Source organism: Mycteria americana, chromosome Z (genome assembly GCF_035582795.1).
Source record: "Mycteria americana isolate JAX WOST 10 ecotype Jacksonville Zoo and Gardens chromosome Z, USCA_MyAme_1.0, whole genome shotgun sequence".
In the NCBI taxonomy this organism is placed as follows: Eukaryota; Metazoa; Chordata; class Aves; order Ciconiiformes; family Ciconiidae; genus Mycteria; species Mycteria americana.
Window position 1 is genome coordinate 57,132,990 of NC_134396.1, and position 27,635 is coordinate 57,160,624.

The 27,635-nt window shown below is 39.4% G+C and overlaps 1 protein-coding gene across 1 annotated transcript in view; it reads left to right on the forward strand.

The window, feature by feature from the left end:
* YTHDC2 (YTH N6-methyladenosine RNA binding protein C2) overlaps positions 1–14,447 on the forward strand; it is a 33,615-nt gene extending 19,168 nt beyond the window's left edge. Inside the window, exons 13-30 of the mRNA XM_075526543.1 lie at positions 365–543; positions 720–816; positions 902–989; positions 1,081–1,161; positions 2,099–2,181; positions 3,222–3,327; positions 3,458–3,577; positions 3,937–4,209; positions 4,760–4,886; positions 5,411–5,616; positions 6,178–6,373; positions 7,562–7,671; positions 8,517–8,809; positions 9,236–9,413; positions 10,478–10,681; positions 12,564–12,746; positions 13,961–14,064; positions 14,219–14,447. Coding sequence (XP_075382658.1) covers positions 365–543; positions 720–816; positions 902–989; positions 1,081–1,161; positions 2,099–2,181; positions 3,222–3,327; positions 3,458–3,577; positions 3,937–4,209; positions 4,760–4,886; positions 5,411–5,616; positions 6,178–6,373; positions 7,562–7,671; positions 8,517–8,809; positions 9,236–9,413; positions 10,478–10,681; positions 12,564–12,746; positions 13,961–14,041 — 2,605 coding nt within the window. The 3' untranslated portion in view covers positions 14,042–14,064; positions 14,219–14,447. The remainder of the gene's footprint in view (positions 1–364; positions 544–719; positions 817–901; positions 990–1,080; positions 1,162–2,098; positions 2,182–3,221; positions 3,328–3,457; positions 3,578–3,936; positions 4,210–4,759; positions 4,887–5,410; positions 5,617–6,177; positions 6,374–7,561; positions 7,672–8,516; positions 8,810–9,235; positions 9,414–10,477; positions 10,682–12,563; positions 12,747–13,960; positions 14,065–14,218) is intronic.
* The last annotated feature ends 13,188 nt before the right edge of the window (positions 14,448–27,635 follow it).

The window sequence follows — 27,635 nt, forward strand, 5'->3', positions numbered from 1 at the left end:
TACTTAACTGTTATGGTAGGGAAGTTTTTGGAAAATACATTTCTTTTAAATATTTTTCCTTTAACACATAAATAAATGGTGTCTTCATACTTTGAATTCTGTCACATTTGCTTATGGTTGTGTTTCAATGAAGTATAATAAACACTTCATTGAAAACACTAAAAATTGAAGTTGAATGCTTTGCTGGGTTAACAGTTAAATCAGTGAACAGTAATACTATTGTGGAGATGCTGTTCTGCTAGACTTCAAAATTAAAATTCAAGACGAGTAGTCATGTTGGTCTTGATCTAAATTTGAATTGATGGCTGAGTGCAAACCTGAAGCAAACAACCTTGACTCTGGCCTGTGTATTTGTACATTTTAGTGCTTCAGTGGAATTTGGAAATCTGGATGAAAGTTCCCTGGTCCAAACAAGTGGTAGTGACCTCAGTGCAGAGGACAGAGAACTGTTGAAAGCTTATCATCACAGTTTTGATGATGAAAAAGTGGATCTGGACCTGATTATGCACTTACTTTATAACATCTGTCAGAGTTGTGATGCTGGTAGGTATATATGCACACTCCCGATAAATTGCTGTGGATTCAGCTTCTGATGAATTGTGCTCTTTTTTTCAGTAATACCAAGCAGGTAAAACCTTCCAAGTGCTAGTATATGCAGTACTGACATACATTTGAAGTTAATTTTCTGTTTAACTCTGCAAACCAACTTCTTTTTTTAGGAGCGATTTTAGTATTTCTTCCTGGATATGATGAGATAGTTAGCTTGAGGGACCGTATTCTTTTTGATGACAAGAGATTTGCTGATAATGCTCACAGGTAAAACCTCTAGTTTCTATGGTTGTCTTGAGTTTTTATTGTTTCTTTTCAAGATCCTTAAAATGTGCTCTTTGTCTTGCATTAGATACCAAGTTTTCATGCTTCATTCAAATATGCAGACTTTGGATCAGAAGAAGGTGCTTAAAAGTCCACCTTCTGGCATCCGCAAAATAGCAAGTATCAGAGGACTTGGTCGGGTATTATGTTGATCTATATTGTCTTTGCTTTTACAGTTACTATATGTTTGGTTTTTTTTAATTGCAGATTCTTTCTACTAATATTGCAGAAACCAGCATAACAGTCAATGATGTTGTATTTGTTATTGACTCGGGAAAGATGAAAGAGGTATGATTGGCTTAAACTTTCTTTGGGAAGTAGACTTCCTAGTGTTATTTTAAAATACATAATACATAAATTTTGGAGAACTATTTTTTTTATAGTAGGCTGAGAGCTAGTGCATGTCAAGCAACAAAACTTACTGAGAAGTTTTGACATCTGTTTGTTTTATGACAAATACTGTATATAGCTAGCTGTTTAAAAACCCTGTAAAAGCTGTTGCAGGTTGATATATTGATGCATCTATATGTTTTTTTCTTTTTTAATTTAGTATTTTTGTTTGATTTTTAAAAGAAGTCCATCAGTTTAGACTGACATCTTCCTGAGCCTTAGGGAATACTGGGAGTTCCCTTTGTCCTACTATTGTAGCTAGCCTGAGTCTAATCTATTAAGTTTTTAAGCATTGTTTTTGATGTGTTGAATGCTCATTCCCTAATTACTTGTTCAAGAAAAGTGAGGTGACATAATGAGGTAGTTTAAGACCCAGTATATGGCTTAGAAAATAAAATTGGATTTCACATGAGATTTCTGAAGTTCTCATGGTAGTACAATTTTTTTTATTATTTTGCATCAAATGTGGGAAAATAAGGATGTGATTTCCAAACGAGACAAAGAGAAAACTTTATTCAATATAATAACATTTTTGCTTGCTTTGTGATACCACAAAACACAATCTATGTCTGTTATTGACTTACAATTACCTGTTGACTAGAAAACTTTAGTTTAGAAAACTGTGTAGCACAAAGATATGGTGAAGGAGGTAGCATAAATTCACTTGAAACTAAGTACTTTAGAACATAGCTTGGTGCCAGAAGCTGCTGGTGCTTATTACTATTATTTATTTTTTTTTTTAGAGAACTTCTATTGATGAGCTAAATCATTAGTAATTTTTATTTCATGTACCCTATTCAATCTTGTTTTTATGTTCCTTGCTTTGGTTTTATAGAAGTCTTTTGATGCACTGAGTTGTGTTACAATGCTAAAAATGGTGTGGATTTCAAAAGCCAGTGCTATCCAGAGAAAAGGCAGGTAATAAATGCTTCATACTGAATTTTATTTTGCAGATATCCACTGTCCTTTATGTTAAGGATAAAATACACAACATAATAGCAGCCGCACTGGATAATGTTACTAGTCTAGTCCAGTATTGTGTTGGACAATGGCCAATGTTAGTTCTCTGCAGAAGAGTAAGGCTCAGCATGTATTTCCTTGGAGTCATTTCACAAATTGTAGAAAAATGACACTCGGGAATTTCCCAAAGCTTATATTAGGTCTAGGGTTTTTTCACTCCATGAACTTGTTCTCCTTCCTTTTTCTCCCATGTAGCACCAGCAGCCGCAGTCTCCAATAAGGTGTTTCACAACTTATCTGTGGGTAAAGGGCTGCCTATTGCTAGTTTTTAATTGATGCCCCTTCATCCTTATATTAGAAGAGACATTGAGCAGTGATTCCTTATTCACCTTCTCCAAACTATTCATGACTTAACAGGTCTTAATCATATTCTTCCCAACACTGGGTGAGGGCTAAGAGGATACGTAGCAACAAACGCCTATGTTTGGTGATATGATATTGGCATTAACCTGCAGGAATTTGAGTGTGAATGTGAGCATTTGCTGTCTCTGTCCCCTCACTCACAAGTTATTTGGTCTTCATTCTACCTTTTACTCCCAGAGTAACTTCCAACTGTTTGGGGGATATGAAGAGGAAGAAATGAAGTTTACGACTTATATTCCTTACATCAAAGGACAGTTGAGATTTGGATTGATCTTAGGTTAGCAAAAAACCCACATCACTATTTTTAGATAGACCTTATTTTTGTTTCTCCAGACCTTTCAGTGTTGTGGTACAATTATAATAACAAATTTCCGTACTATCAAAAATAATCCATGGACTGGAAAACTTATGTCATATGTGGGACTTAACAACAAAATTATCTTTTTCTTAGACCTGCTTCTACATTTCCATTCTAAGTTTGTGTGTGTATGTGTTGGGGTGTTGTGTTTTTTTTTTTTTTTTTTTTTTTTTAATAAGTTCTAATTTTCAACAACTTCCCATATTTTATTTTCAAGGGCTGGGCGCTGTCAGCCTGGAGTCTGTTTTCGTCTCTTCAGCAGGCTCCGATTTCAGAATATGTTGGAATTTCAGACTCCAGAACTTCTAAGAATGCCACTTCAGGTGCACGTTCAGTTAGAAATTATAACTTCTAAAAAATGTATTATCATCAGACCATACTATGAACTCCAAAAAAGTGTTTGGACTCCCCCTCCCCCATCTTAACAATCTTTTTTTGCTTTTTAACTTGCAGGAGCTTTGTTTACACACAAAACTTCTGGCTCCAATTAATTGTCCAATTGTTGACTTTCTTATGAAAGCTCCTGATCCTCCACCAGCTTTAATTGTGAGAAATGCTGTGCAAATGCTTAAGGTCAGCAGAGGAATAGATTTAGATGGGAATTGTATTTGATTCTTTATTTGTGGTATGGCAAGATATCTTACTGAGTTTTGTTTGTACTGAGACTGTTGTTTAGTTACTTAAGGATGCTTTGAGTTTTGTGTGTTTATTTTAATTTTGTGTGTGTGGATGTATTTTTCCATGTTAAGGGAAGAGAGTGCTTAAAAATCTTGTCTCAAACTGTTAAGAGTTTGGCTTGCTTTCCTATTGTTTGGAAACAAGTCTAGTTAATGTCCAGTATTCACATCCTTTCTGCTTTTATTATAAATTAATTTTGTCCACTTCTCCCCCCCCCCCCTTTTTTTCTTTTCTTTCCTTTTTTTTTAAAACAGACAATAGATGCCATGGACCCTTGGGAAGATCTCACTGAACTTGGTTATCATCTCACTGAATTACCAGTAGAGCCACACCTTGGTAAAATGGTGTTGTGTGCTGTTGTTTTGAAGTGCCTGGATCCTATTCTTACTATTGCTTGCACTCTTGCATATCGAGACCCTTTTGTCCTACCTACACTGGCCTCTCAAAAGCGTGCAGCCATGCTGTGTAGAAAACGTTTTACGGCAGGAACATTTAGTGACCATATGGCGCTTCTCAGGGCTTTCCAGGTATTATTTCATCTTCAGAAAGAGTACTAATCACAATAGATCACATATGAAAGTAAATGATGTACCAATCAAGTTGGATGTGGAACGATAGACTATGATTAAGCTCCTTAGAGAAGAAACTTTATTGTTGCCTGGTGGCTCTCCTGTATATTGGACTCATAAATTTGTGAGGGAACTCTTTTTGTCAGATTTTTTTGTTTATATTTTCAAACGTGGTTAAATTCTGAATGTTCCAACAAGGTGCCGTTTTATATCCTGCTATGCTGATAACTTAAAATAATGATCTTAGCATAATGATCATTATAATAACTTCATATAATGATCTTTATAATAACTTAACGTAATGATCATTATGTTAATTTAGGGAATAGGTAAAGAGAATCTAGTACTTAACCAGAAAAAAAAAAATAATCTGGTTTTATAAATTTCCTTTCTTTCAGAATGGTTTTTGCCTGTTCTATTGACATAAATGTAATTTTTTAAAAAAAGTGCATTTTTTAATTTTAGCTAATCAAATTAATAGTCAAATGTAAAACAATATTCTTTACAGGCGTGGCAGAAGGCACGCAGTGATGGCTGGGAGAGAGCCTTCTGTGAAAAGAACTTCCTGTCTCAAGCCACGATGGAAATCATCATAGGAATGAGAACACAGTTGCTTGGCCAGCTTAGAGCCTCAGGTAAATAGCTTGGAAAAAATTTTGGCATCGTTTTGGAGTCCAGTGTATACCTAGTACAAGTGTATACAAATTGTAACAAGAATAGTGTTCGCTGGTGTCATTTTTCTCCTTAATTTGAAACAGACCAGTACCTGATCATGCTGGGCATGGTGGAGGTGCTAGAGTGAGAAAGCGTGGCTGGGGAACAGCTAATCTAACTGAAAGCACCCTGATTGTTCCACACACCACTGGCTTTCAGTGTGACATATGTTTCCTTGGATTTTTATGTTTTAATAAATTATTTCCATGGGAAATATCTTTGTGTTGTAAAACGTAATTCTACTCTATGTTAGTATAAAACCCCTTATCAGGAAGGATTTCAGTATAATAGTTTCTTCTTGGTGCTGTTAAGGTTGGAAGTAGTGAAAAAATGCAACAAATTTATAGTTTATTTCACTTTTTTTTCCAAATTCCTTTTGAGAAGCAAAAAGGTAGATCTTAAGTACAAGCAAATATAACACATTTTTGTCCTCTTCTTTCTTCAGGTTTTGTTAGAGCCAGAGGAGGAGCCGATATTAGAGATGTTAATACTAACTCGGAAAACTGGGCTGTAGTTAAAGCTGCCTTAGTAGCTGGAATGTATCCCAATCTAGTGCATGTAGACAGAGAAAGCCTGGTTTTGACTGGACCAAAGGAGAAGAAAGTGCGATTTCATCCTACCTCTGTTCTTAGTCAACCTCAGTATAAAAAGGTAAAATCACTTTAAATTTGTAGTTCACAAAAAAGAGCACGATACTCTAGCAAATGTTTTAGAAATGTCTCTTCATAGTTGTCAGTACTTTAAAAGCAGCATGTGCATTAAACACTACATTTTTAGAAAATCTTTTTCCTGGCGTTTAATAAACTAACTCTGATTCTTTATTTTAGTTTTCCAATATTATTTCATCAAAACTTGTTTCAGTTAGCCCTTCTTCTAGATGGAATGAGACAGAATGATAAAAAAAACCTAGTTATGAAACTGCTTTAAAGATGTAACAATCCCTGCTCATAATAGCAGGAAGAAGTTCTGCTCTGAAATGGATTATTTTTTTAGATCCTTTTTTAAAGCAAAATATTTTGTTTCAAGGTGGTAGGATAATTTGTGAGTCTGGTTGAATTCTCTCTCTTGCTTTTTTTGTTTGTGTCTATAAGCTTATGTGTTTATAAATATTTATGTATTTTCTTCTACATATATAAAATAAGAAATATGTTAAAATTTATTTTAATTAAAAGTAGAGGGTAAAACAGCCTAGTCTTATTTGCTCTTGCACAGATTCCCCCAGCAAATGGGCAAGCTGCAGCTATTCAGGCACTCCCTACAGACTGGGTTATATATGATGAAATGACGAGAGCTCACAGGATAGCAAATATCAGATGCTGTTCTGTTGTAACACCTGTCACCGTGTCACTGTTCTGTGGACCAGCTAGATTACCAAGTAATGCTTTGCAGGAACCCTCGTCCTTTCGAGGTATGGTGGGGTTTTGATTTGGAATGTTTCCATTGGTATATACTAGTATGTGATATGGAAGGCTTATTTTCCAGGAATATTTAATATGTATATTGGCTAATTCTTAAAATGACAGAGCTCCTGTAGCTGTAGCTGTTCAAGAATTTGTAGCTGTTCAAGAAGCTGTTCAAAAATTCCTGTAGCTGTTCAAGAATAGTTTATAGGCTCTCTAATAAACGTCTCAGTTTTGTGAATCCTTATAGATTCATATCCATAAATTACACTTGCATAGTTCTGAAGTCTCAGAAATTACAGTATAGTTTGTGATGAAATAAAAAATGCAAACAAAATGCCTAATGAAAATACTAATGCTGAAAAGTGTAGTATGTATGTTTTCTACAGACTAGTTTATTTGCTACTTTGAACCAGATTATTCAAACTGAATAATAATTTAGAAACTATCAATATGGCAAATACTCATATTGCCTCCAGCTGAAACATGCATTTTAAAGATTATTTTCTACTGACAACTTCTAATGACAATTAGCTATACTACTAGCTAGAAGTAATAGGGAACATATAGACATTCTCTTTTTTTCTTCTATTTAAATGGAGTGCTGTAGGAATAGAAGCAAAAATAATCTATCCAGCTGCCAGTTCTCTAGAAATACTAGTTTCAAACAAAGTAAGAGTCCAAGTTATTATTGAAGCTTTCCTGTCTTGCTCTTAAACTGTTACCCTTAAACTGTTTATGCTGATTGAATTGCACTTTAAAAAAAATTAGAATCCTACTTAATAGCCATATGTATATATAATTTATTCTTTTCTTAATGGGTCTTTAAATCTGCTGTTTTACTAGGAAATAAAGCATAGAGCAATGTGTGGGTTTGCAAACAGCTTCAGGCAAAAGTTTGGTAATGGCTTGTTGATATTCACGAGGGTACGAGTGAGTCGGATCACATCAATACAGGTGCTTACATAGCAGGGCCCTCAGCAGGTCTGGATACTGGAGTTCTGCTGACTTAAGAAAAGACTTTTCACTGAGGAGCATTTGCAGAAAATAAAAAGTGATTTTACAAATGTTTACATTTTAAAATAAAATTTAGAAGGAAAATGGGTTTATTGCTGGTAATACAGTAGTGTTCAGGTTTTTTGTATGTAAGTGGAAATAATATAGAAATGTTAATGCATCTTTTATATTTAATTCAGGGGATGGGGTATCTAATGATAACAGTGATAGTGAGATGGAGGACAAAACAACTGCTAATTTGGCACTACTGAAGCTAGATGAATGGCTCCATCTCAAGCTGGACCCTGAAGTAAGTAATGTATCACTTCAATGCTTTTTCTTGTAGAAGGCTATTTATATCATATCTTCCTAAAAAGATTTCTGAAACATTTGGGTAACCAAGAATTTTCTGTAAGAACGGCTGTCATGGTCCATTTGGGTGTCTCAAATTTACAGGACAACTTACTCTGTGATTTAACCTTTATTTCATGAGCTCATTAAGAAATACAACAAACCAATAGGGACTCATCCCCCTTTCCCCAGACTAGTCTATTGCGTGAATTCACTTAATTCACCATTCAAGTCATAAGTTTTCATAACTTATAACACATAACTCTCAATTCAAGCAAAAAGAAAAAAAGAATTAGGTACCTAGCCGATGGTGAGCGTGCTCATCCTTCTTCCTCTGTCACGGTGCGGGTGTCCCGTATCACACCAGGAAGCCGGAAAGCCTCAGCAGTCTGGCTGCTGTTGGATCCGCTTCAAAAGCTTTTTGGGTAAGCTGATGTTTTATACCTTGCAGCTTGGAGGTTTGGTCCATTTCCATAAGTTAGCAGATTCTGACAAAACTGCCAGACAAAAGAGGATGGCTGCAGGGGACAGCAAACTGCAGGTGATAGTGGCTGCATAATGGCCCTTCAGGTCTTTCTGGCCACCTGTCCTGCGTACGTGGTGCTCTCGCTTTGACCCGATGGCACTGCTCCCAGCACACATCAAGCCTCAGCATGAGCTGGCCCAGCACTTTAGTCTTGCCTTTCAGTTTGGACCCTGTTCATTTTAGAATGGCAGATGCTGCCAGATAGGAAAGTCGTAGGGTACCTTTACCTGTCTGATCTAATTTTTACTAGTCTTTAACAGAATTGAAATTCATTACAGGCTGCTGGTTTGCTGTTGCAACTCAGACAGAAGTGGCATAGCTTATTTCTGCGTCGTATGCGAGCTCCTTCTAAACCATGGTCTCAAGTTGATGAAACAACTGTAAGAGCAATTGTAGCTGTTTTAAGTACTGAAGAACAGTCTGCAGGTTTGCAGCAGCCTTCAGGAATTGGTCAGAGACCAAGACCTATGACTTCTGAAGAACTTCCTTTAGCATCTACATGGAGGTCAACCAACAGTAGAAAAAGCTCAGCAGAAACTGAATTCTCTGATGACTCCTCTAATGCTGAAAAGTAAGCTTTTGAGATCTTCTAGAGACTGTAGGTTGTAATTTATTTAGCTATAAAAGAATCACTTGAATGTCTGCTAGTAATAAAAAGGAAGAAATAGTAGAAATACAGCTGAAAGAATTGATACTGTCCTGTGCCGCGTTGTAGTTGTGATTTCATGGAGAAGTATTTCATATGTGTGCCTGCTGTTTGAGAGAGCAGTCAGGAATATTGTCCATGAATTGTGATCTCTGGGAAGAAGTAGCAGAATAGGTTTAACCCTAGCATTCAGAAACAATGTACGATCAGTACTTTTTTAGTTAGTATTTAATATGTTTTGGCATTACTGTAATATATATAGTCATGCAATAGGCTGATACGTAGATATAAATTGTTCTGTGACCTCTTATAAAAATCCTGGTATGTCCTGTATCTGCATTTACTTTTTAGAGTTTTAATGAAATCTACACCTCCCGCACTTCACCAGCCAAAGAAGTACAAAGAAAAAAACATTTTGCACTCCAAACGAACTTCAGATGACAGGTCAGATCAATCATCAGTGAAGTCTACAGACAGCAGTAGCTATCCTAGCCCCTGTGCTAGTCCTTCTTCTCCAATATCTGGAAAGGTAGAGTTCTCATAAACAAATTACCCCACTCTTCAAAATTAATAGAATTTCAGATGTGAATTTGCTGATATCTTTCAGCAGCTATCAGGTATTATATTGCTAACTATAGGTCTTATATAAGAACCTAACTTAGATTTTCATTTTTAACAGCTGCATAATACTTATTTCTTTCTGGAACGTACAGTCTGGACTAAATATCCTTGTTATGCTAGTTTAAGACAGTAAAAATATTATTCTTTGCAGAGTGCTGAGGTAAAGCTATCCAAAATAGAAAAAATTGGATTTTTTTTTTTTTTTAAACTTAATATAATAACCAGTGAAGGTGTATTACTTTTTTTTTCTAAACTAGTATACAGTACATGCACTTCTGAATTCTTTGGATTCTGCCTTCCTCTGTTTCTGTAATAGCATACATTGATATTGATTCTCTTTAAGTTTTGTGTTATCTGCCTTATTATGACTTCTTGCTTTTTTTATGATTATTTTAACAAAGCACACACTTTTAATGAGGTTATTGGCGTAATTCTCCTTATGTACTTGAATAGTAAACTGCAGCAGTATTAAACAGATCGCTTAGAGGAAAACCCATTGTTCCTCTAGGCATGGACTCATTGGAGAATTTAATAATTCCTCTTAATTCTTTCAGTTTTTAAATTCAGCCACTGTAAAAGGGAAAAAACTTATGTTTCCTGAAGGTTGAAATGTAAGTAGTGTGCTTCAGGCTACAGTCTAGAATGATTAATTTTATGTCATATGAAGGTGTGTCAGACTTCAAAGAACTGTAATTAATCACGAGACTATTTAGGCCTCTTCTGCTATACTTATTTGCTGCCCCTCATGAATGAATTACTGTTTTGCAAAGTGCTTAAAAAATGTAAAGTAGATGTGAAATATGTTTTAAAACCAATTCAGACAGTACCAGCTGATAGATTCTGTGTTTCTTGTAGAATCTGGGGGAGGAGGGTAGGAGCAGAGTCAAGGGATTTCTGTCTTCATCTGTGTAAAAATTTAGAACTAAAGTCTGGTTTATTTTATTGTAGCTTAATTTAATTTAATTTTTACAGGGTTCCAAATCTCCTTCACCAAGACCAAATATACCGGTTCGGTACTTTATAATGAAAAGTAGCAACTTGCAAAACATTGATATTTCTCAACAGAAGGGTATATGGTCTACTACACCAAGTAATGAACGAAAACTAAATAGAGCCTTTTGGGAGAGCAGTATGGTTTACTTAATATTTTCTGTTCAAGGGTCTGGACACTTTCAGGTGAGTCCTTACTTAGTTAATACTAAATACTAGCTTTGGTTGATGGTTTAGATGAACGCAGCTAATTACTATGTGTAGTATGGAGTTTTTTGCTTATGACTTCTGACCTTCTAATAAGTAGAGCAGCAATCAAATGTATCTGATTGATGAGGAAAGAGTACTTCATTCTTCTCTGAAATATGCCCTTTCAGCTAGCTAGTTTGTCACACAAAGGCTAAGACTGAATTGCCTTCAAACATCTTGAGTCAGAATAATGTTTATACCCTATGTTAATCCTTTAAAACAACAGCAACAAAACAAACAAACAAACAAATCCAAACAAAGGAGGGGATTGCTCCTCTTTTCTCAGTATGCCAAAATAAATATTGTAAGTGAACAAGCGGTTATAATCAAGACACAGCTTTCTAAAGCCAGGAAACTCATAGATGTCTGTATTACAAATTTTAATAAAATCTGTTTTTCCAGAACTGTAGTTTCTAAAAGTTAAGAAGCTGGAAAGTCATGGCCATGATTATTCCAGAGCTGTGTCTTGACTTCAAGTTTAGCAAGGTATTTGCCAACAATTTGGTGACAAATTTGTAGCCAATTTGACGTTAAAGACTTGAGCTGGTAATGTAAAGTTGCAGGTTAGCTGTGTTGTAGAGAGGGCTAAACTCATTTGTTCCAGGTAAAGAAAGCTCAACTTACCTCTCTATGTATAAACTATTCCTAAAAGTCAGCTAAACTTAAAATCTAATGAACGAGCCCAAATACAGCTGTTTTGATGATACCACTGAAGGATTGCAGTGGGATATACGTAGGATGATTTGGCAAATACAGATGTAATATTGGAAAGTAATTTTCAGCGTGCCAGCTGATACTGAAAATGGGCTGTTGTATTAGTGGTCTTAGACGCGGATGCTGGGAGGGGAAGACATGCTGAAGTCAGGAGTGTAGGTGGTTGATGTTGTCTTGCCCTTCCAGTTTTGACAATGCACTGGACATTCATGGGAATGTGAGATTAACATTCCTATTAATATTCTCTTGTAGCAAGCGTCTCTTTACTTTCCACCTTTATTTTTCCTCTGTTCCTTTTATTAATTTCCATTTAAGTCTGGCTTGAGCTATCTAGGACTGCATGTCTTACAACAGTAGTGTGTACTGGTAATTTATGTAGTGCACTGCATCTCTTGGACTCCTAATTCATAACTGGCATAAATTTGCCTGAACAGTTGATAAGTTGGGGGTGTGGTGGGTGTTTTTGTTTTGTTTTGTTTGGTGTGTGGGCAAGTAGGGGTGTCCTTAAACAAGTTAGAAGCAATCTTGGATTTGGGGTTTCTTTCATTTTCTTTCTGAATACTTGTCTTGTTGGAATGTCTTCCCACTTCATTGAAGAAGGAAAAAAAAGCAACTTTGACTTCTTTCTTTGAAGAACAGCTACACTCTCTTAATTCTATGTGAAAGTTTGTTAACATAGAGGGAACATGGGAAGGAAGGAATGGATTTCTGCAAATAATATCTACAACTAACAAGGAGTAGCTAATGGACTATTATGTAATAGAACATTCATCTTGATTCCTTACACTTCAAATGTTTTTACAACACCTTTTCAACCTCTGTTACAGAGCTTAAAAAAACTTTTAATGGTAATTGTGAGATATTGAGAGGCATTCTCTGTGCTCAAACTCTAGAAGGCATATTTGAAGTGGAAAAACAAATGATAAGTCTTTCAACTTTCTAGATGTAAACATTTTAAAAGATCCAGCTTCATGGGGGAGTGTGTATGAATCACTTTACACAAAACTTTCAAAGTAGTTTCAAAGTCCAGTCACTTATTTAATTCCAAGGTAAGCAGATACGCTCTAATTACATCTTTCCTTTCATATTTCAATTTTTGCTGCAGGGTTTTGCTAGAATGGCTTCAGAGATAGGGTGTGAGAAGAGTCAAGATTGGGGATCTGCTGGTTTCGGGGGTGTATTTAAGGTGGAGTGGATCCGAAAAGAAAGCATTCCTTTTCAGTTTGCACACCATTTACTCAACCCTTGGAATGACAATAAGAAAGTACAAATAAGCAGAGATGGCCAGGTAATGTTATTCTCTTCTAAAGTCTTCTTTACTTGGTAGAACTGTGTATTGTTTATTAGCTTGTTTAGCCTTGACATTTATCTCAACTGTCCTCATATATCTGTTAATCTGAATCACAGTTCATTGATGCACATTGTACATTCTCCTAGTGCATCACTGTTGAAGTAATGGAGGCTTTTTGATAAAACCAAAGCAGTTTCTTGCTTAATACACGTTTTAAAAGAAAAAGATTTAAGGCTGGGTGCTTCCAAAAAGAAAAGCTTTTTGGAATTTGTAATGTTGGTTCTGGAGATTTGTTCCCTATTTGGTTCAGATTTGTTTCCCAGGATAGTCTGCCACACCCAAATAACTGTTCATAATTATAGCTTTGAGTTTCCTGTAAAGACTGAAGAGAATCTTGAGATTTGAGGCAGAAAAAAGCTTAGGACAGTTCTCCAGTCTGTTAAAGCTAAATGCAACTACAAAAAGCTGGAATAGAATTGGCACAAGAGTTCTCTGGCAGTTTCTGAGTTCTCCCTAGACCCCTCCCAAAATATCTCCTTGATACGAGATTCTAGAGCTAAACTTTTTGTATCATCTTCTCACTACTTCCCCAAAACCTCTCCAGTTGTAAGAACGAGGAAAGGAACATACTGTAAGAACGAGGAGAGGAATGTAGCACGTGATGGAGTTAAAAGTGCTTCTGTTGTAAGTGGCTCTCAAGACCTGAAGAGTCTTAATGATCTTAAAAACAACTGGTTTATATTAATGATTCCACCAAGAGGCACTGTATTACCTGTGACCTGCCTTTCCACATTCTCCACCACACTTGATGGAATTAAACTTAAAAGATGTGGAGAATAATGATCTTTAGTTAATAAGTGACCTGTGGAAGGTACAAAGTACATGGTACGTATGTTCTTGTATATGGTGGTGGTGTGTTCACTCAGAATTCTCCTCTTAAGGACTGACATCTTACTGTGAATGAAAAAAGCCCCAAACAACCTGTAGGCCAGGGTTGCTTATGAAATTTTTTACCTCCTCATGAGCCGTAGTAAAAAAACTTCCTGTGTGGGAAGTTCTAATGTATGTCTCAATAGCAAAAGAAATGAGCTCTTTCAGAAAGACTGAAAGCAATCACCAGTAACCTCATCTAGCAATTTTGTTATAAATAGTTTCTATATGTTCAATAGTAGCAGTAGAAATAACTTCTCTGATTTCCTGCTTATTTCTAGGAGCTGGAGCCACAAGTTGGAGAGCAGTTACTACAGCTTTGGGACCGTGTTCCTTCGGCAGGAAAAAACGCAACTGATTGAGCATGTCAAGTAATGTGATAGAGGTAGTTATTTCATGCATTACTTGCTGTTTTTATGATAGAGGAAAAGCTGTCTATATACAAAGTATCATTACAGTACTGTCTTTCCTTTGTAGTTCGTGGAAGAACAGGTACACTTAGTACTAAATATTCTCTTCCTTTTGAATTTTTTTTTTAGCTGTGGTTGTTGAAACATCAGCTACAACCACTAGAACCAGCAGCGTGCCTACAATATAAAGATGAGGAAGAAGGCGGCTCAACAAGCTCCTGAAGTTGTTAGTCATGCTATGCAACCAGCAGTGGAAAAATAAGAGGGGATTATGTTGGTTTCAGTATTGCCTTGTCTTAACAAATGTCATAACATTATTCACCAGCCTGTTTTTGACTGAATTATTTTTTTACAGTAGCGTGCAGTTGATACTTAAAAACATGGTTAAGTTCAAAACTAAGTTTGAAACAGTGGACCACATATAAGTTGTTTGTGGGTTTAAAATAGCACAGCAGACAGTTTAAATATACAGTTTACATTTAAAGCTTTCTCAACACAGTAAAATGTATGAGAGAAACCAGTGTAATATTAATTAATCAATCTTGCAGTTTGTGTAAAATAAATTGAGAATAGATGTCTCCAAATATATTGGAAGATTCCATAAGTATTTGTTGAACTTCTGTATACATGGTGCAAGAGAGCAGGATAATTCATACAAACAACTGGGCAGCTGGAGAATGTAAAATTTTAATTTAAATACATAAGTGAAAGGAGCATGAGACTTTTGAGAGTGGATTGGTCCAGCAGTGTTTCCAGTTTCAGTTGTTTTTCACCTTTAAAAGGTACTCACACTTTGGCAAGCTGAAACAGTCTTTCAGAGGCCAAATGGTACTTTAAAGTTCACTAACTTGGGCATTATTAGAAGATTTTTTTCTTTCAAAAAAACCCAAAACCAAAACCCAAACCAGTACAGCTTTCTTCATCTTTCAATGTAGTCTTCATGCTTTCTTTCTATACCTCTTCTTTCTTTCTTCTTTACTACTATTGTTTTGTTTTATTGGGTTCCTCCTTAGTCATTAACATACTGTAATATAAGGCTGGTATAAATTCAGTCTGCTCACTGTGAGCACTATGTTTGTGGTGCTAGATGGTGTTAATTCTTAGATTAAACCAAGAGCTCTTTCTGCTTCTGAGCCTGTACTTACCTTTTCTGTGTCTGCTAAGAATATTTGCACAGTTCAGAGTACCCTGTGTATTCATTCTTGCATTCTGTGTAGTGACTTCCATACATAAACAGTCAGTTTTGCCTTTGCAAGATTAACTGGGTCCTTGTAAGGCTCGTATTGCCCAATATGGTATTTCTGGAGACAGTGCATACAATGGAGCCGTGAGGCTCGTATTACCTTATACAATACTTCCAGGACCATTTCCACAAAGGAATGTGTGGCGGTATCGCCTTGTACAGGGTTCCTGGGCCCCATGCACACCAAGGACAGAGCTGGCACAGAGGGGGAGCAGAGGTGGGGTGGAATGCTTGGTTAACAAGCCCAAATAGTGCTTCTGCGGCTCGATGATAAAAAGGACAGTCCAGCCAAGGAATTTGCATTCCCTAAAGTCGTTGGCTGGTCCAGGTCACTTGTCTGGAGAAGAGGTCATGCCCTACTGCCTGCCTGACAGCCATGGTCATGTAAGTCTTTGCATGCCTGCGTGCTAGGTCTAGCCCAGTCTTGGTGAATTACTTGACTTGCTGTTGTTACAACCCAGATAATTGTACTAATAATCTGTATTTTTTCATGTACTGTTATTTAGACATAAAGTGTTTATCCCTGAAGCTATTGTTCTGGTATCTGTTACCATATCCTGAACCCGTAACTTGGCAGGGCTGCCTTAAGCCCTTACACTCTGGTGTCGGAAGTGGGATACGGTACAGTGCATCATGACCAGCCCTGAGCCTGTAGTGGGTGCCTTTGTTGATTATTTTGGGATCTTGCCCTGCCCACGGATGTCAGATTCTTCTTTGATTAGAGAAGGTCAGAAAGACAGAAACACAAAGGGAGAGTTACCCTGCTTATATCTCTTAGCTCGTTGCCTTAGAGATACTGAGCAGCGTTTGAAAGCAGCCCAAGCCCAAGTTGACTACTTATGAGAAGAACTGGCCCACACCCAGCAGGACATTGGGGCTGCAATAGAGAAGACTCTAGCCCCTGCCTGTGTTAAAAGCTGTCAGGCTAACATGGAGAAACTAGAGCAACACATGGTTCCCCCATGTAGCAGTGTCTGTCTGGGAAAAACTTGACCATTGTCTGGAAGCTGCGGAAAAGGGAATTTCTTTATATAGAGACCCAGAAGACAGTGATGGTACTCGATCTGATTCAGATTCAGACAATGCTGTGTCAAATTCCTCCCTTCCTGAAGACTTACTAATCTGACCAGTTGTTAAAACAGTATGATGCTGCTGGAGGTATGACAGGTGCCTCCACATGCTCTTTCATGAGCACAGACCTAGCCAAACTAAGCAAGTGCTATCACAAATCTGTCACTGTCGATTATTTAACCTGGCTTGCAAATACGTTACATGGCAGGGGTGGACACCATCTGAGTTTCAGACTGGAGAGCCTGGAGACTCACTTTGGGGTCTGGGATCCAACTACAGCTTCCAGCAGGAAGTGTAGACAGTGTTTTCCAGGCAGCACTAGCATATACTCAGAGAAGTACCCTAAGATGGGTCAACCCCACAGATTTGGAACTGAGCATCACTAGGCTGGTTATCAATCACGCTTTAGAAGTAGCCCCTGTGGCAGAGGAAGACCTATGTGGACGTTGTCCCATGCGGCCCACTGGTGCCCACTGATCAAAAAAGGTCCTGGTCTACTCAGAGCCCTTTTAAAGTCAGTAGGCACTGTCCTTACAGGCACAGCACCCAGCCCCATGTGGGCCCAGCTCTTACAAAAGGTAGATTCTGCTGTGGCCATTCATACCTCATGTCCAGGTAGTTAAAAATGCTCCTAAGCGTTTTCAAAGAAGAGGAGTGCACAGGAGCTAATTACGTATTTAGTTGCTTTTAAGTACACTTGAAACTACTTCCCTCTTCTTCCATGATTTGTCAATGTTTTCATGGCGATCAGACTTCATACAGTTAGTTTAATTTTAGCAGATATTTTAGCAAGTATTTTAAAACAAGTTTCACATGATTTTGCTTGTTTCACATGTCTTTGTTTTAATGATTTTAATGCTGACAAAACTAGGATAAATCCATGCTGATGGTGTGGACAGTTAATGTGATCTTTTAGGTTCTAATAAGCTGAAAATTTGTTGTTCAGTTGTACTCTGTCTTCCTTCCCTGTTTGTATTTTCTGCTTTCTCTCCTTTTCCCATGAAGTTGCACATAACTTCACGGATATGCATTCAGGATTGCTATTAGCTTCTGAACTCAGGAAAGACCGTATCAGAGGTGAGTAGCGTCTAGAGAACAGATCTAGGGGACTCTTCTTGAAGCTACTGAAGCATCAAAAGTTCATCTGTAAGGAGATAATTACACTGGTTTTCAAATGATGATTTAAAAAAAAAAAAAAAAAGGAGCTTACCTCTGATCTCTCTATATGTGTGCTCAGTGCCACAGTGTATCAACGCTTCCTAGTGACTTCTGAGACCACCTTTACAAGACAGAGTCAAACAGTAGTTGCTGCTGCTCATCCTTTGGTCTTCTGTTATTCAGCAACAACAACAGATTGTCTGTAAAACTGAAAGTAAATGCTTTTTCCATAAACAGCAATACCGCGACTTGTCTATGCCACAGTCTGCAAGGAGCATCATACAGTATATTTTATATCTATAGTAGATTTAAGTGTTTTCATAATTGAACTAAATTACTAGAAGAGATTATTTTGAATGAAGGAACACTGAACAATGTGATGCATAGTAATCTTGTTTTGCTGTGTAAAGTCATTTGCAGAAATATTTCTAAATAAAAATACATGTGCTGTCATCCCTTCTTCAATGTGCTGTCACTCCCTTTTTAATCTGAAATGAACAACTGTTTCTTGGTAATACTATAGTAATACACAATTCTGAATTGTAACTTTCAATAAATCAGCGTAAATTATTTTTGAGTGAATCTTGCTGAATGTCTACAATAAAATATTCCACTTTTGAAACGCGAAGGAAAGTGATCTTGTTTTCTCAGGACAACGCAGAAAATAAAAGGAGTTTACATCCATACAACTGTTGCTAGGTTTCATGCGGTAGAAATAATGGTGTCTTTATGGCCAGACATTACTTCAGTTAAACCCATGCAAAATGTCTGTACGGTTATTTCACTGTGCAGCAATGAATTTTGTGATAGTTCTTTCCACAGAATCCTCTGCTCTGGTTTCATGTTATGTCTGTAAAACCACCACTTTGAATGTTTTGGAGAAGTGCTCTTCTGAGGCATCAGGCACATTCCAGTATCCTGACCCCATGTATTGACATTCTTTGGTTTTGCTCTGCTCTTCCTATCACCCTGGTCTCCAAAGAGAGAGTTATCTTGGTAGCCATGCATGTGATGATACCAGCAGTATCATCAGCCTGTGGAAGAACTCCAGTGCTGCGCCTCTGTACCAGGATTCTTAGGGACACCCAATCTGTCTGAATATGACTGAATGTGATTATACCTGAAGTGAAAACTGAAGCATCATGAAGGGCAAGGAGGTGAATCTGTCTGAAAAATACACCCGGGGCAGCAACAGCATGCAGTTCACAGAATCCTTGTATCTGTGATGACAAACGGGGCAAATGGCCCATCACCATTGTCCGTGCAACAGTAAAAATGCCAGCTTGGAGGCTGTCAGCCAGGAGTTGATTTACTCTGCTTTAGAGAAAATGAAGTTCTTGCAAGCTAGACAGTTGTCCATGAACACGAGTGAGGAGGAAGGGAACAGAAATAGGGTTATGGATGACAGCCACAGGTTTGCAAAGTCTGTGCATTAGCAAAGCTTATCTGAGCGGTGCTGATTCAGGACAACTCCAGTCGTGTTCCTCAAGACAGTATGCAAGAGCTTTGCCAGTGGCTCATGTAAGAAAATGCTGAGGTGTGCTGCCTCCTCAGGAACTTATTTCTGAAAATAAGGTAAAGATGGCACAGACAGAATTTAGTTCCTTTCTCTAGGAACTAAAGAAAGTTAAATATTTTGTAGCCTAAAATTGCTTATTTGTTGCAACTTTTCTTTCAATATTTGCTTTTTTGCCTTTTTTTTTTTGCCACTATTGAACTGGTATGATTTCTGCTCCATGGTCACAACTTCTACAAAGATATTTCCTCCCAGTGCTTGTGGGTTAAATTTCTACTGTGGAATTCTTTGCGGCTTCCATTTTAAATGCCTGATACTGGCTGTTGTCAAAATGAAATCATAGCTCACACGTGGCAGGGCAATTTGTCTGGGTTGTGGTTGGATCAGTTTGTAGTTACCACTAGGTGCTTTGTCTTTAAAGTGGTTTCTTTAGAAACCATTAGAGTGGGAAACCATTAGAGTGGTTTCTGCAGCTACTCAATTTTTTTTTCTTTTCTTTTTTTCCTCGTACGGAGCTGAAGTGATTGTACCAGAGCAATCAGTGGTCTGGTATTCAGTCATGGCTTTTACTATCTGAATAATATTAGCAGTTTGTTTCTACATCTTTCTACTCACACTTAGCGGCACTGTTTCCTTCCCTGTGGATTATGCTATGTTGCTTTCAGCCGTCATTGCTGCTATCTTGCTATCTTTGTTGCATCTTCTAACAGGTACCATAGAGCAGAAAGTAGGTGATGCTGCTCTGGATTAAAAGCTTTATTTGTTGTTATGATTCTTTTGGCAGATGTTGAAAGCGTGTCGCCTAAAATGAAAGTAAAAGTTTAAAGACAGAATCACAGAATCGTATAGGTTGGAAAAGACCTTTAAGATCATCGAGTCCAACCGTAAACCTAACACTACCAAGACCACCACTACACCATGTCCCTAAGCACCTCATCCAAACGTCCTTTAAATACCTCCAGGGATGGCGACTCAACCACTTCCCTGGGCAGCCTGTTCCAATGCTTGATAACCCTTTCAGGGAAGTAAAATTTCCTAATATCCAGTCTAAACCTCCCCTGGCGCAACTTGAGACCATTTCCTCCTGTCCTATCACTTGTTACCTGGGAGAAGAGACCGACCCCCACCTCTCTACAACCTCCTTTCAGGCAGTTGTAGAGAGCGATAAGGTCTCCCCTCAGCCTCCTTTTCTCCAGCCTAAACAACCCCAGTTCCCTCAGCCACTCATAAGACCTCATAAGCCCTTGTGCTCCAGACCCTTCACCAGCTTCGTTGCCCTTCTCTGGACACGCTCCAGCCCCTCAATGTCTCTCTTGTAGTGAGGGGCCCAACACTGAACACAGTATCCAGGTGCGGCCTCACCAGTGCCGAGTACAGGGGCACGATCACTTCCCTAGTCGTGCTGGCCACGCTATTTTTGATACACACCAGGATGCCATTCTCTTTCTTGGCCACCTGGGCACACTGCTGGCTCATATTCAGCTGGCTGTTGACCAAGACCCCCAGGTCCTTTCCTGCCGGGCAGCTTTCCAGCCACTCTTCCCCAAGCCTGTAGCGTTGCATGGGGTTGCTATGGCCCAAGTGCAGGACCTTGCACTTGGCCTTCTTAAACCTCATACAATTGACCTTGGCCCATTGATCCAGCCTGTCCAGATCCCTGTGCAGAGCCTTCCTACCCTCCAGCAGATCAACACTCCTGCACAACTTGGTGTCATCTGCAAACTTACTGAGGGTGCACTGGATCCCCTCATCCAGATCATTGATAAAAATACTAAACAGAACTGGCCCCAGCACAGAGCCCTGGGGAACACCGCTTGTGACCGGCCACCACCTGGAGTAAACTCCATTCACCACCACTCTTTGGGCCTGGCCATCCAGCCAGTTCTTTACCCAGCAAAGAGTACACCCGTCCAAGCCATGAGCAGCCAGTTTCTCCAGGAGAATGCTGTGGGAAACCGTGTCAAAGGCTTTACTGAAGTCTAGATAAACAACATCCACAGCCTTTCCCTCATCCCTCATCCAAGGTGGGTCACCTTGTCGTAGAAGGAGGTCAGGTTGGTCAAGCAGGACCTGCCTTTCCTGAACCCATGCCAGCTGGGCTTGATCCCTTGGTTATTCTCTACATGCCATGTGATGGCACTCAGGATGATCTGCTCCATCAGCTTCCCCGGCACCGAGGTCAGGCTGACAGGCCTGTAGTTCCCCGGGTCCTCCTTCCGGCCCTTCTTGAAGATGGGCGTCACATTCGCCAATCTCCAGTCAGCAGGGACCTCCCCAGTTAGCCAGGACTGCTGGTAAATGATGGAAAGGGGCTTGGTGAGCACATCTGCCAGTGCCTTCAGTACTCAGGTGGATCTCATCAGGCCCCATAGACTTGTGAGTGTCTAAGTGGTGCAGCAGGTCACTAACCATTTCCCCCTGGATTATGGGGGCTCCATTCTGGTCCCCATCCCTATCTTCCAACTCCAGGGGCTGGGTACCCAGAGAACAATTGGCCCTGCTATTAAAGACTGAGGCAAAGAAGGCATTAAGTACCTCAGCCTTTTCCTCATCCTTGGTCACTGTGTTCCCTCCCCTGTCTACTAGGGGCTGGAGATTCTCCTTAGCTCTCCTTTTGCTGCTAATGTATCCTTTTGCTAATGCTAATGTAAAGACAAATCAGTTCTCAGGAAAGCAGACTGAGGGAATACCTTGTATCACGTTAGAGAATAAAAAGCTAGAGTCCTGAAAATATTAAGAAGCATGACACATAACTGAATCAGGCAATTCAGAAAGGAAGCTATTTTTACTCGTGTCAAGCCCAGAAGGAGTTTTAAAGCTAATTGCATACCATGTGGGTGTGAAATTATTTTTTTGCCTTGTGTGGTATAATGCATAGCTCTGATGTTCACAGCCTGATCTTGTAACTTTGCCTATGTGAATGGGCATATTGCATTTGGTACTGTTGATGTAAGAGCAAAGGTTGTAGCCCCAGGCTCTTAAATAATGTACCACTTTGTTCTATCTATAGGGAATATCTGGTGAAGCCCAGCAGCAATCAAATAAGATTAAGGAACAAAACACAATTGCCAAAATTGCTTCTGTCTGAGGATGTTCTGGATGCTGGCAGAAACTGAGAGTGAAATTGTGACACATGTAAAATAGACTTAATATCTTCTGCTCTTGTAAAACATCTTAATAATCTTTTTAAAAGTAAGCTGTGCAGAAAAGGGTACTGACTCTCTGTGGGCTGACAAGCTTGCTGTGACTTTTAGCTTATAGTGTTTCCTGTCAAAATAAGAGCACAAACCTTCCTTTTTTGATTGTTTTCATGGCTCTGTTCAGATCTTTCTGTACTCATGCTTTTTGTATTAGTTTAAGTACAGTTAATAATGAAATCTGTCTTGCAACTCGGCAAGGGTAGCATTTCAGTGGCTGCTGCTTTCAGCAGCTTAGCCACTGCTAAGTTTTATCATGCCCTAAAATCATGCTAAATGAGGTGTCATCACTGTAAGAGAATTACTGTGCTCTATCCACAGCTTTTATACGAAAGAGGGATATACATTTTATTCTAGGACAGGCCTAGGACCTTGATAAGAAGTACCAATCGGGGAGGGAGAGAAAAGAGAAAAGAAGAGCCACAGGACACCTTACAAACAGGCTGTGAAGCTTCCAAGAGACTCATGAACTGGTGCTCTAGCATATTTTCCTGGTTACCTACATTGGTTGAATTGAACTGATTAAAGTAATGTATATGTGGCGTACATTTCAAGTGTGACTTTCTTTGGGTCTTCTGTCTTCAGAGGCACTGTGCAAGTATGTTACAAAGGACCATGGCCCAGCTTCCACATGAGAGGGCTGCAGTAGCCATATTTATATTGCTCTTTAGTCTGAGATTGAGGTATAGCTTAGCTACTTTGTTGTCCTTTCATTCCTCTTTAGAGCTTTGAAGCTGGATAAGGTCAGAAAGTAATTAAAAACCATACCGTGGTGCATTTACACAAGGGAGGTGCACAAGAGTCTGCTATTTTGTTTCTAATACTGAAGTTCAAAAACTGCAGAAAACATGCTTTTGTTAGAATTGAAACTTAGTGGGAATGTACCAGTTTTCATTTAAAAGTCAGGACAATTTTGATTGAAGTCAGAGATCACAGGCACTTTGTTTTAACACTCCTGGAAAAGGAAATACTGCTGGAAATGGGACCAAGGGAACCTTTAACTTCCCAGACACAGAATCAGTAAGTGGTGGAGCTCATATGTACTGAGGTTTGTTTTAATCGATGGTGCTCCACTCAGTAATGAATCAAACCAACAACAGATGCTGTCAGGCTTTGGTAAACGTGGACACAAGAGTTATAGGAGGTATCCGTGGGCTGAAAGGTCACACCAGTCTGTGTAAGGTAGAAGAACGGAAGGGTAAATAAAGTAGCTCTGTTACACTCCTATGAACACCAATACTACATTTTTTTTTATGTGAGAGGTTTCTTGAACTCGAACATGTCAAAGGTGTTGAATTGTTTATAATATCAGCAGTGAGACACAAGATGAATAGGGGTGATACTGGAAGAAGCATTCACCTTGAAGGAATATAAACACTGGTGGCACGAAAAATAGGACTCTGAAGATCCCTCAGAGTGAAGCTAGGTGGTGCAGTTGGCTAGCATATGAGCTCTTGTCTGCTGGGGACTGTTTTAAAACAAACCCTAGATTTATTAGCAGGTGTAAATGAAATGGCCTCTCCCCAGGAAAAGCAGTGAATTATGGTAAGGAATTTGTATAGTAGCCTGTTGCTTTGTATCTGACATACTCATCCTTGAGTTTTCACTTCTCTAAAGAGGAGGAGGACAAAAGGTACTGGGCTACTGGTAGATATTAGAAGATATGTCTTAAAAGTCATTTTTTATGTACTTTTTTTTTTCCTCCTGTGGAAAGCAGACAGTATGAGACCAGGGCAATAAGGATACGTTAGATATTAAAGGCTTTAAGTAATACTTTTCTTGTGTAAACATTACTTCTGTGGAACACTACTTACCTGCAAGAAATGATGGACATGAGCATGGCTTTTGTAAGTAAAAAGGTCAGCTCAGGACAGGGTTCAGGATCCAGCTCCCAGCCCTGGTGTGGCTTCTCTCCCTGACCTTTTATAATTTGATAAAGTGTTTAGCTTGTTTATAGCTTACCAGCCTCTTAGTGAGGTGTTTATCTGCATTGCTTGTCAGGAACTTTCTAGAGAATGCTTGTGAAGTGCCTCTTTCTGAAATACTGTGTATAAAAATGGTTTAAGGTTTGTTTATTAGCTCTTGGTCCCTCAGCACATGGAAAATGTGACTCCTCACCCAGCTGAAGTGCAGACATCAGTAGGCTTTCTCCATAACACTCTGAGCTCTGCTCCTTGCTATTTCTGTTGTCCTACATTGCTAGCAACAGAATTTTTCTAGAGCAATTTTGTTTTACTCTGCTTGAGCTGTAAACTTAAGAGCCATCTCATAAGAGCACAGGAGCAGGCAATTCCAAAGTGTTGGAAGTCAAGCAAGTGGGGCCGAAGGCCGGCTGGGCTGAGCAGGGATCTTCTTCTAGGACTTAGGCGGAAAAGGAAAGTATATGGACATTGGAAGTAAGGCCAGCAACATGGGAGGACTACAGAGATGCTGTTTGCCACTGTAGGGAGGAAATTTGTGCAGCTAAAGCTTGATTAGAGTTCAAGCTGTCCAGCACTGTGAAGGACAACAAAAAGGGCTTTTTAAAATATGTTAACAGTAAAAGGAGGATCAAAGATAACATTGGTCTGTTCCTTGACAAAGTTGGTCACCTCCAAAATAGGGACATAGACAAAGTGGAGACGTTTAAGGTGTTCTTCACTTTTGTCTTTAACATTGATGATGGGCCCTGGGACTCCAGGAGCCCTGTGTTGGAAGACTGCGACTTGGGGGATGATAAACTCCCAGCCAGCCCTGAACTTGTTTGAGACTTGCTGCTCCAGCTGGATGAGCATAAATCTATGGGGCCCGATGTGTTTCATCCCAGCGTACTGAAAGAGCTGGCCGATGCTATCACGGGACCTCTCCCTTATTTTTCAATGGTCTTGGGATTCTGGAGAGGTCCCAGTCGACTGGAAGCTGACAAATGTTGTCCCAATTCTCAAGAAAGGTAAGAAGGAAGACCCCGGTAATTACAGGCCTGTCAGTCTCACTGCAGTGCCTGTAAAATTATGGAGAAGGTTATCTGGGGAGATACTGAAAAGCACTTGAGAGACAACGCAGTCATTGGTTGTAGCCAGCACAAGTTCACAAGCGGAAAGTCCTGCTTAACCAACTTAATTTCCTTCTATGACATGGTCACCCATGTAGTTGACCAAGGGAAGCCAGTAGGTTGTTTTATTTTAGCAAAGCTTTTGATGCTGTCTCTTATAGTATCCTTCTGGACAAAATGTCCAACACACAGCTAGACAAGTCCATTGTGTGATGGGTGAGCAATTGGCTGACGGGACAGGCTCAAAAGGTTACATTAAATGGGGTGACATCAAGGTGGCGGCCAGTCATCAGTGGGCTCTGCAGGACTCAATTTTAGGGCCAGTGCTCTTTAATGTTTCTGTAAATAATCTGGATGCAGGAATTGAATGTATATTAAGTATATTTGCTGACTATGCTAAACTAGGAGGAGCTGTGGACTCCCTTGAGTGTAGAGAAGCCTTACGGAGAGATCTGGGTTGACTAGAGAGCTGGGCAATCACCAACTGTATGAAATTTAACAAGAGCAGGTGCCAGATTCTCCAGCCGGGACGGGGTAATCCTGATTATATGTACAAAATGGGGGACAAGAGGCTGGAGAGCAGCCCTGCGGAAAGAGGCCTGGGGGTTTGGGCTGGTGGCAGGTTGAACATGAGTCAACTGTGTGCCCTGGAAGCCAAAAAGGCAAACCATGTCCTGGGGTGCATCAAGCACAGCATAGCCAGCCGGTCAAGGGAGGTGATTGTCCCACTCTACACTGCACTGGTGTGGCCCCACCTCGAGTACTATGTGCAGGTTTGGGCACCTCAATATAAGAAGGACATCAAACCATGGGAGTGTGCCCAGAGGAGGGTGATCAAGATGGTGAAAGGTCTCGAGGGCCAGACTTAGGAGGAGCGGCTGAGGTCACTTGGCTTGTTCAGCCTGGAGAAGAGAAGGCTGAGGGTGACCTCGTTGCAGTTTGCATCTTCCTCAAGGGGGACAGCGGAGGTGGAGGTGCTGATCTCCTCTCTCTGGTGACCAGCAATAGGACACGAGGAAATGGAATGAAGCTGCGTCAGGGGAAGTTCAGGCTGAACATTAGGAAAAGGTTCCTCACTGAGAGGGTGGTCGGTCAGTGGAACAGGCTCCCCAGGGAAGTGGTCACGGCACCAAGGCTGTCAGAGTTCAAGGAGCATCTGGATGATGCTCTTAGTCACATGGCTTAGTTTTTAGGTAGTCCTGTGAGAAGCAGGGTGTTGGACTTGATGGTCCTTAAGGGTCCCTTCCAACTCGAGATATTTTATCATTCTATGCTGTTCTCTCTTCTCTTTTTTGTGCTACTTCTGTAAGGAGTTAGTAAACAGATTTTCAAGAAGACGTAAGATCAGTTCTGCGTGCATTGGAAAGGTATCTGCATTTCTGCTCTCAGTGACTGCCATAAACATGGAAAGGAGAGACAAGAAAGCTCAGAGTCTTGCACTTGCTTGAGACTTTGCAATAGTATGCGCTGGTACTGTTTGCAGTAATGTTAAAACAAGAACAACAAAAAAAGTAAAGTGCACAACTCTAATGGCTCTAGGACAATGCCACTGGATGTTTCTTTTTGGGCCTTAACTCTGGCACAGCACCATTAGAAAGTTAGGTTAGACCTAAAATGGGTTACTGCAGGACGTGTGCAGTCACTAAAAAGGCTACCAGGGATATGAATGGCTCACTGGATCAGAAGGAAAGAGAGGAAAAAGATATCTAAAGATTCAAAATAAAAGGAAGCTTTAAGCATTAAAGAAAAAAAAAGTAAAAAAAAGAAGTTTTTAAAAAATTTATACGTGTTTTGATCGTGAATCCAGAACTGAATACTCATTTGCACCAAGTAGTTTAAAATCCATCCTTGTCTCCTATTTTTTCCCCTTGGGATAGATTTATTACTACTTTAGCACTCTAGTTAATTTATATTTTAATTTATAAAAAATGGTGAAGATAGCCTACAAGAACCCTGTACTTGGACAACAATCAAGTTCTTGGCATATTACTACTGCCAATCAACTGCAATCCTTTCAGAAACAGGCCTTCACAAGAAGAAGCCGTGCCCTGCAGGTTCTGCTTGAATCCACTGTCTGGTTGAGGCAGCAGACAGCTGGAAAGTCAAAGGCAGTTTTTAGCTGCACTGCAACCATTCTCTCTCAAAATCAGCCACAGGAAAACTGGCTGTCTCTGTGGGAATATCTTCTGTCAGTTTTCTTTAGCAGAGGGTTTTATGTGAGTTAGTTGTTGAGAATGCTGAAAGTAAAAAATGGGGAGTATCTAATGTGAATGAAAAATGAACAAGAGCCCCCAGATCAAGAAGGGAAAAAGAACGCATTTACTTAGTAG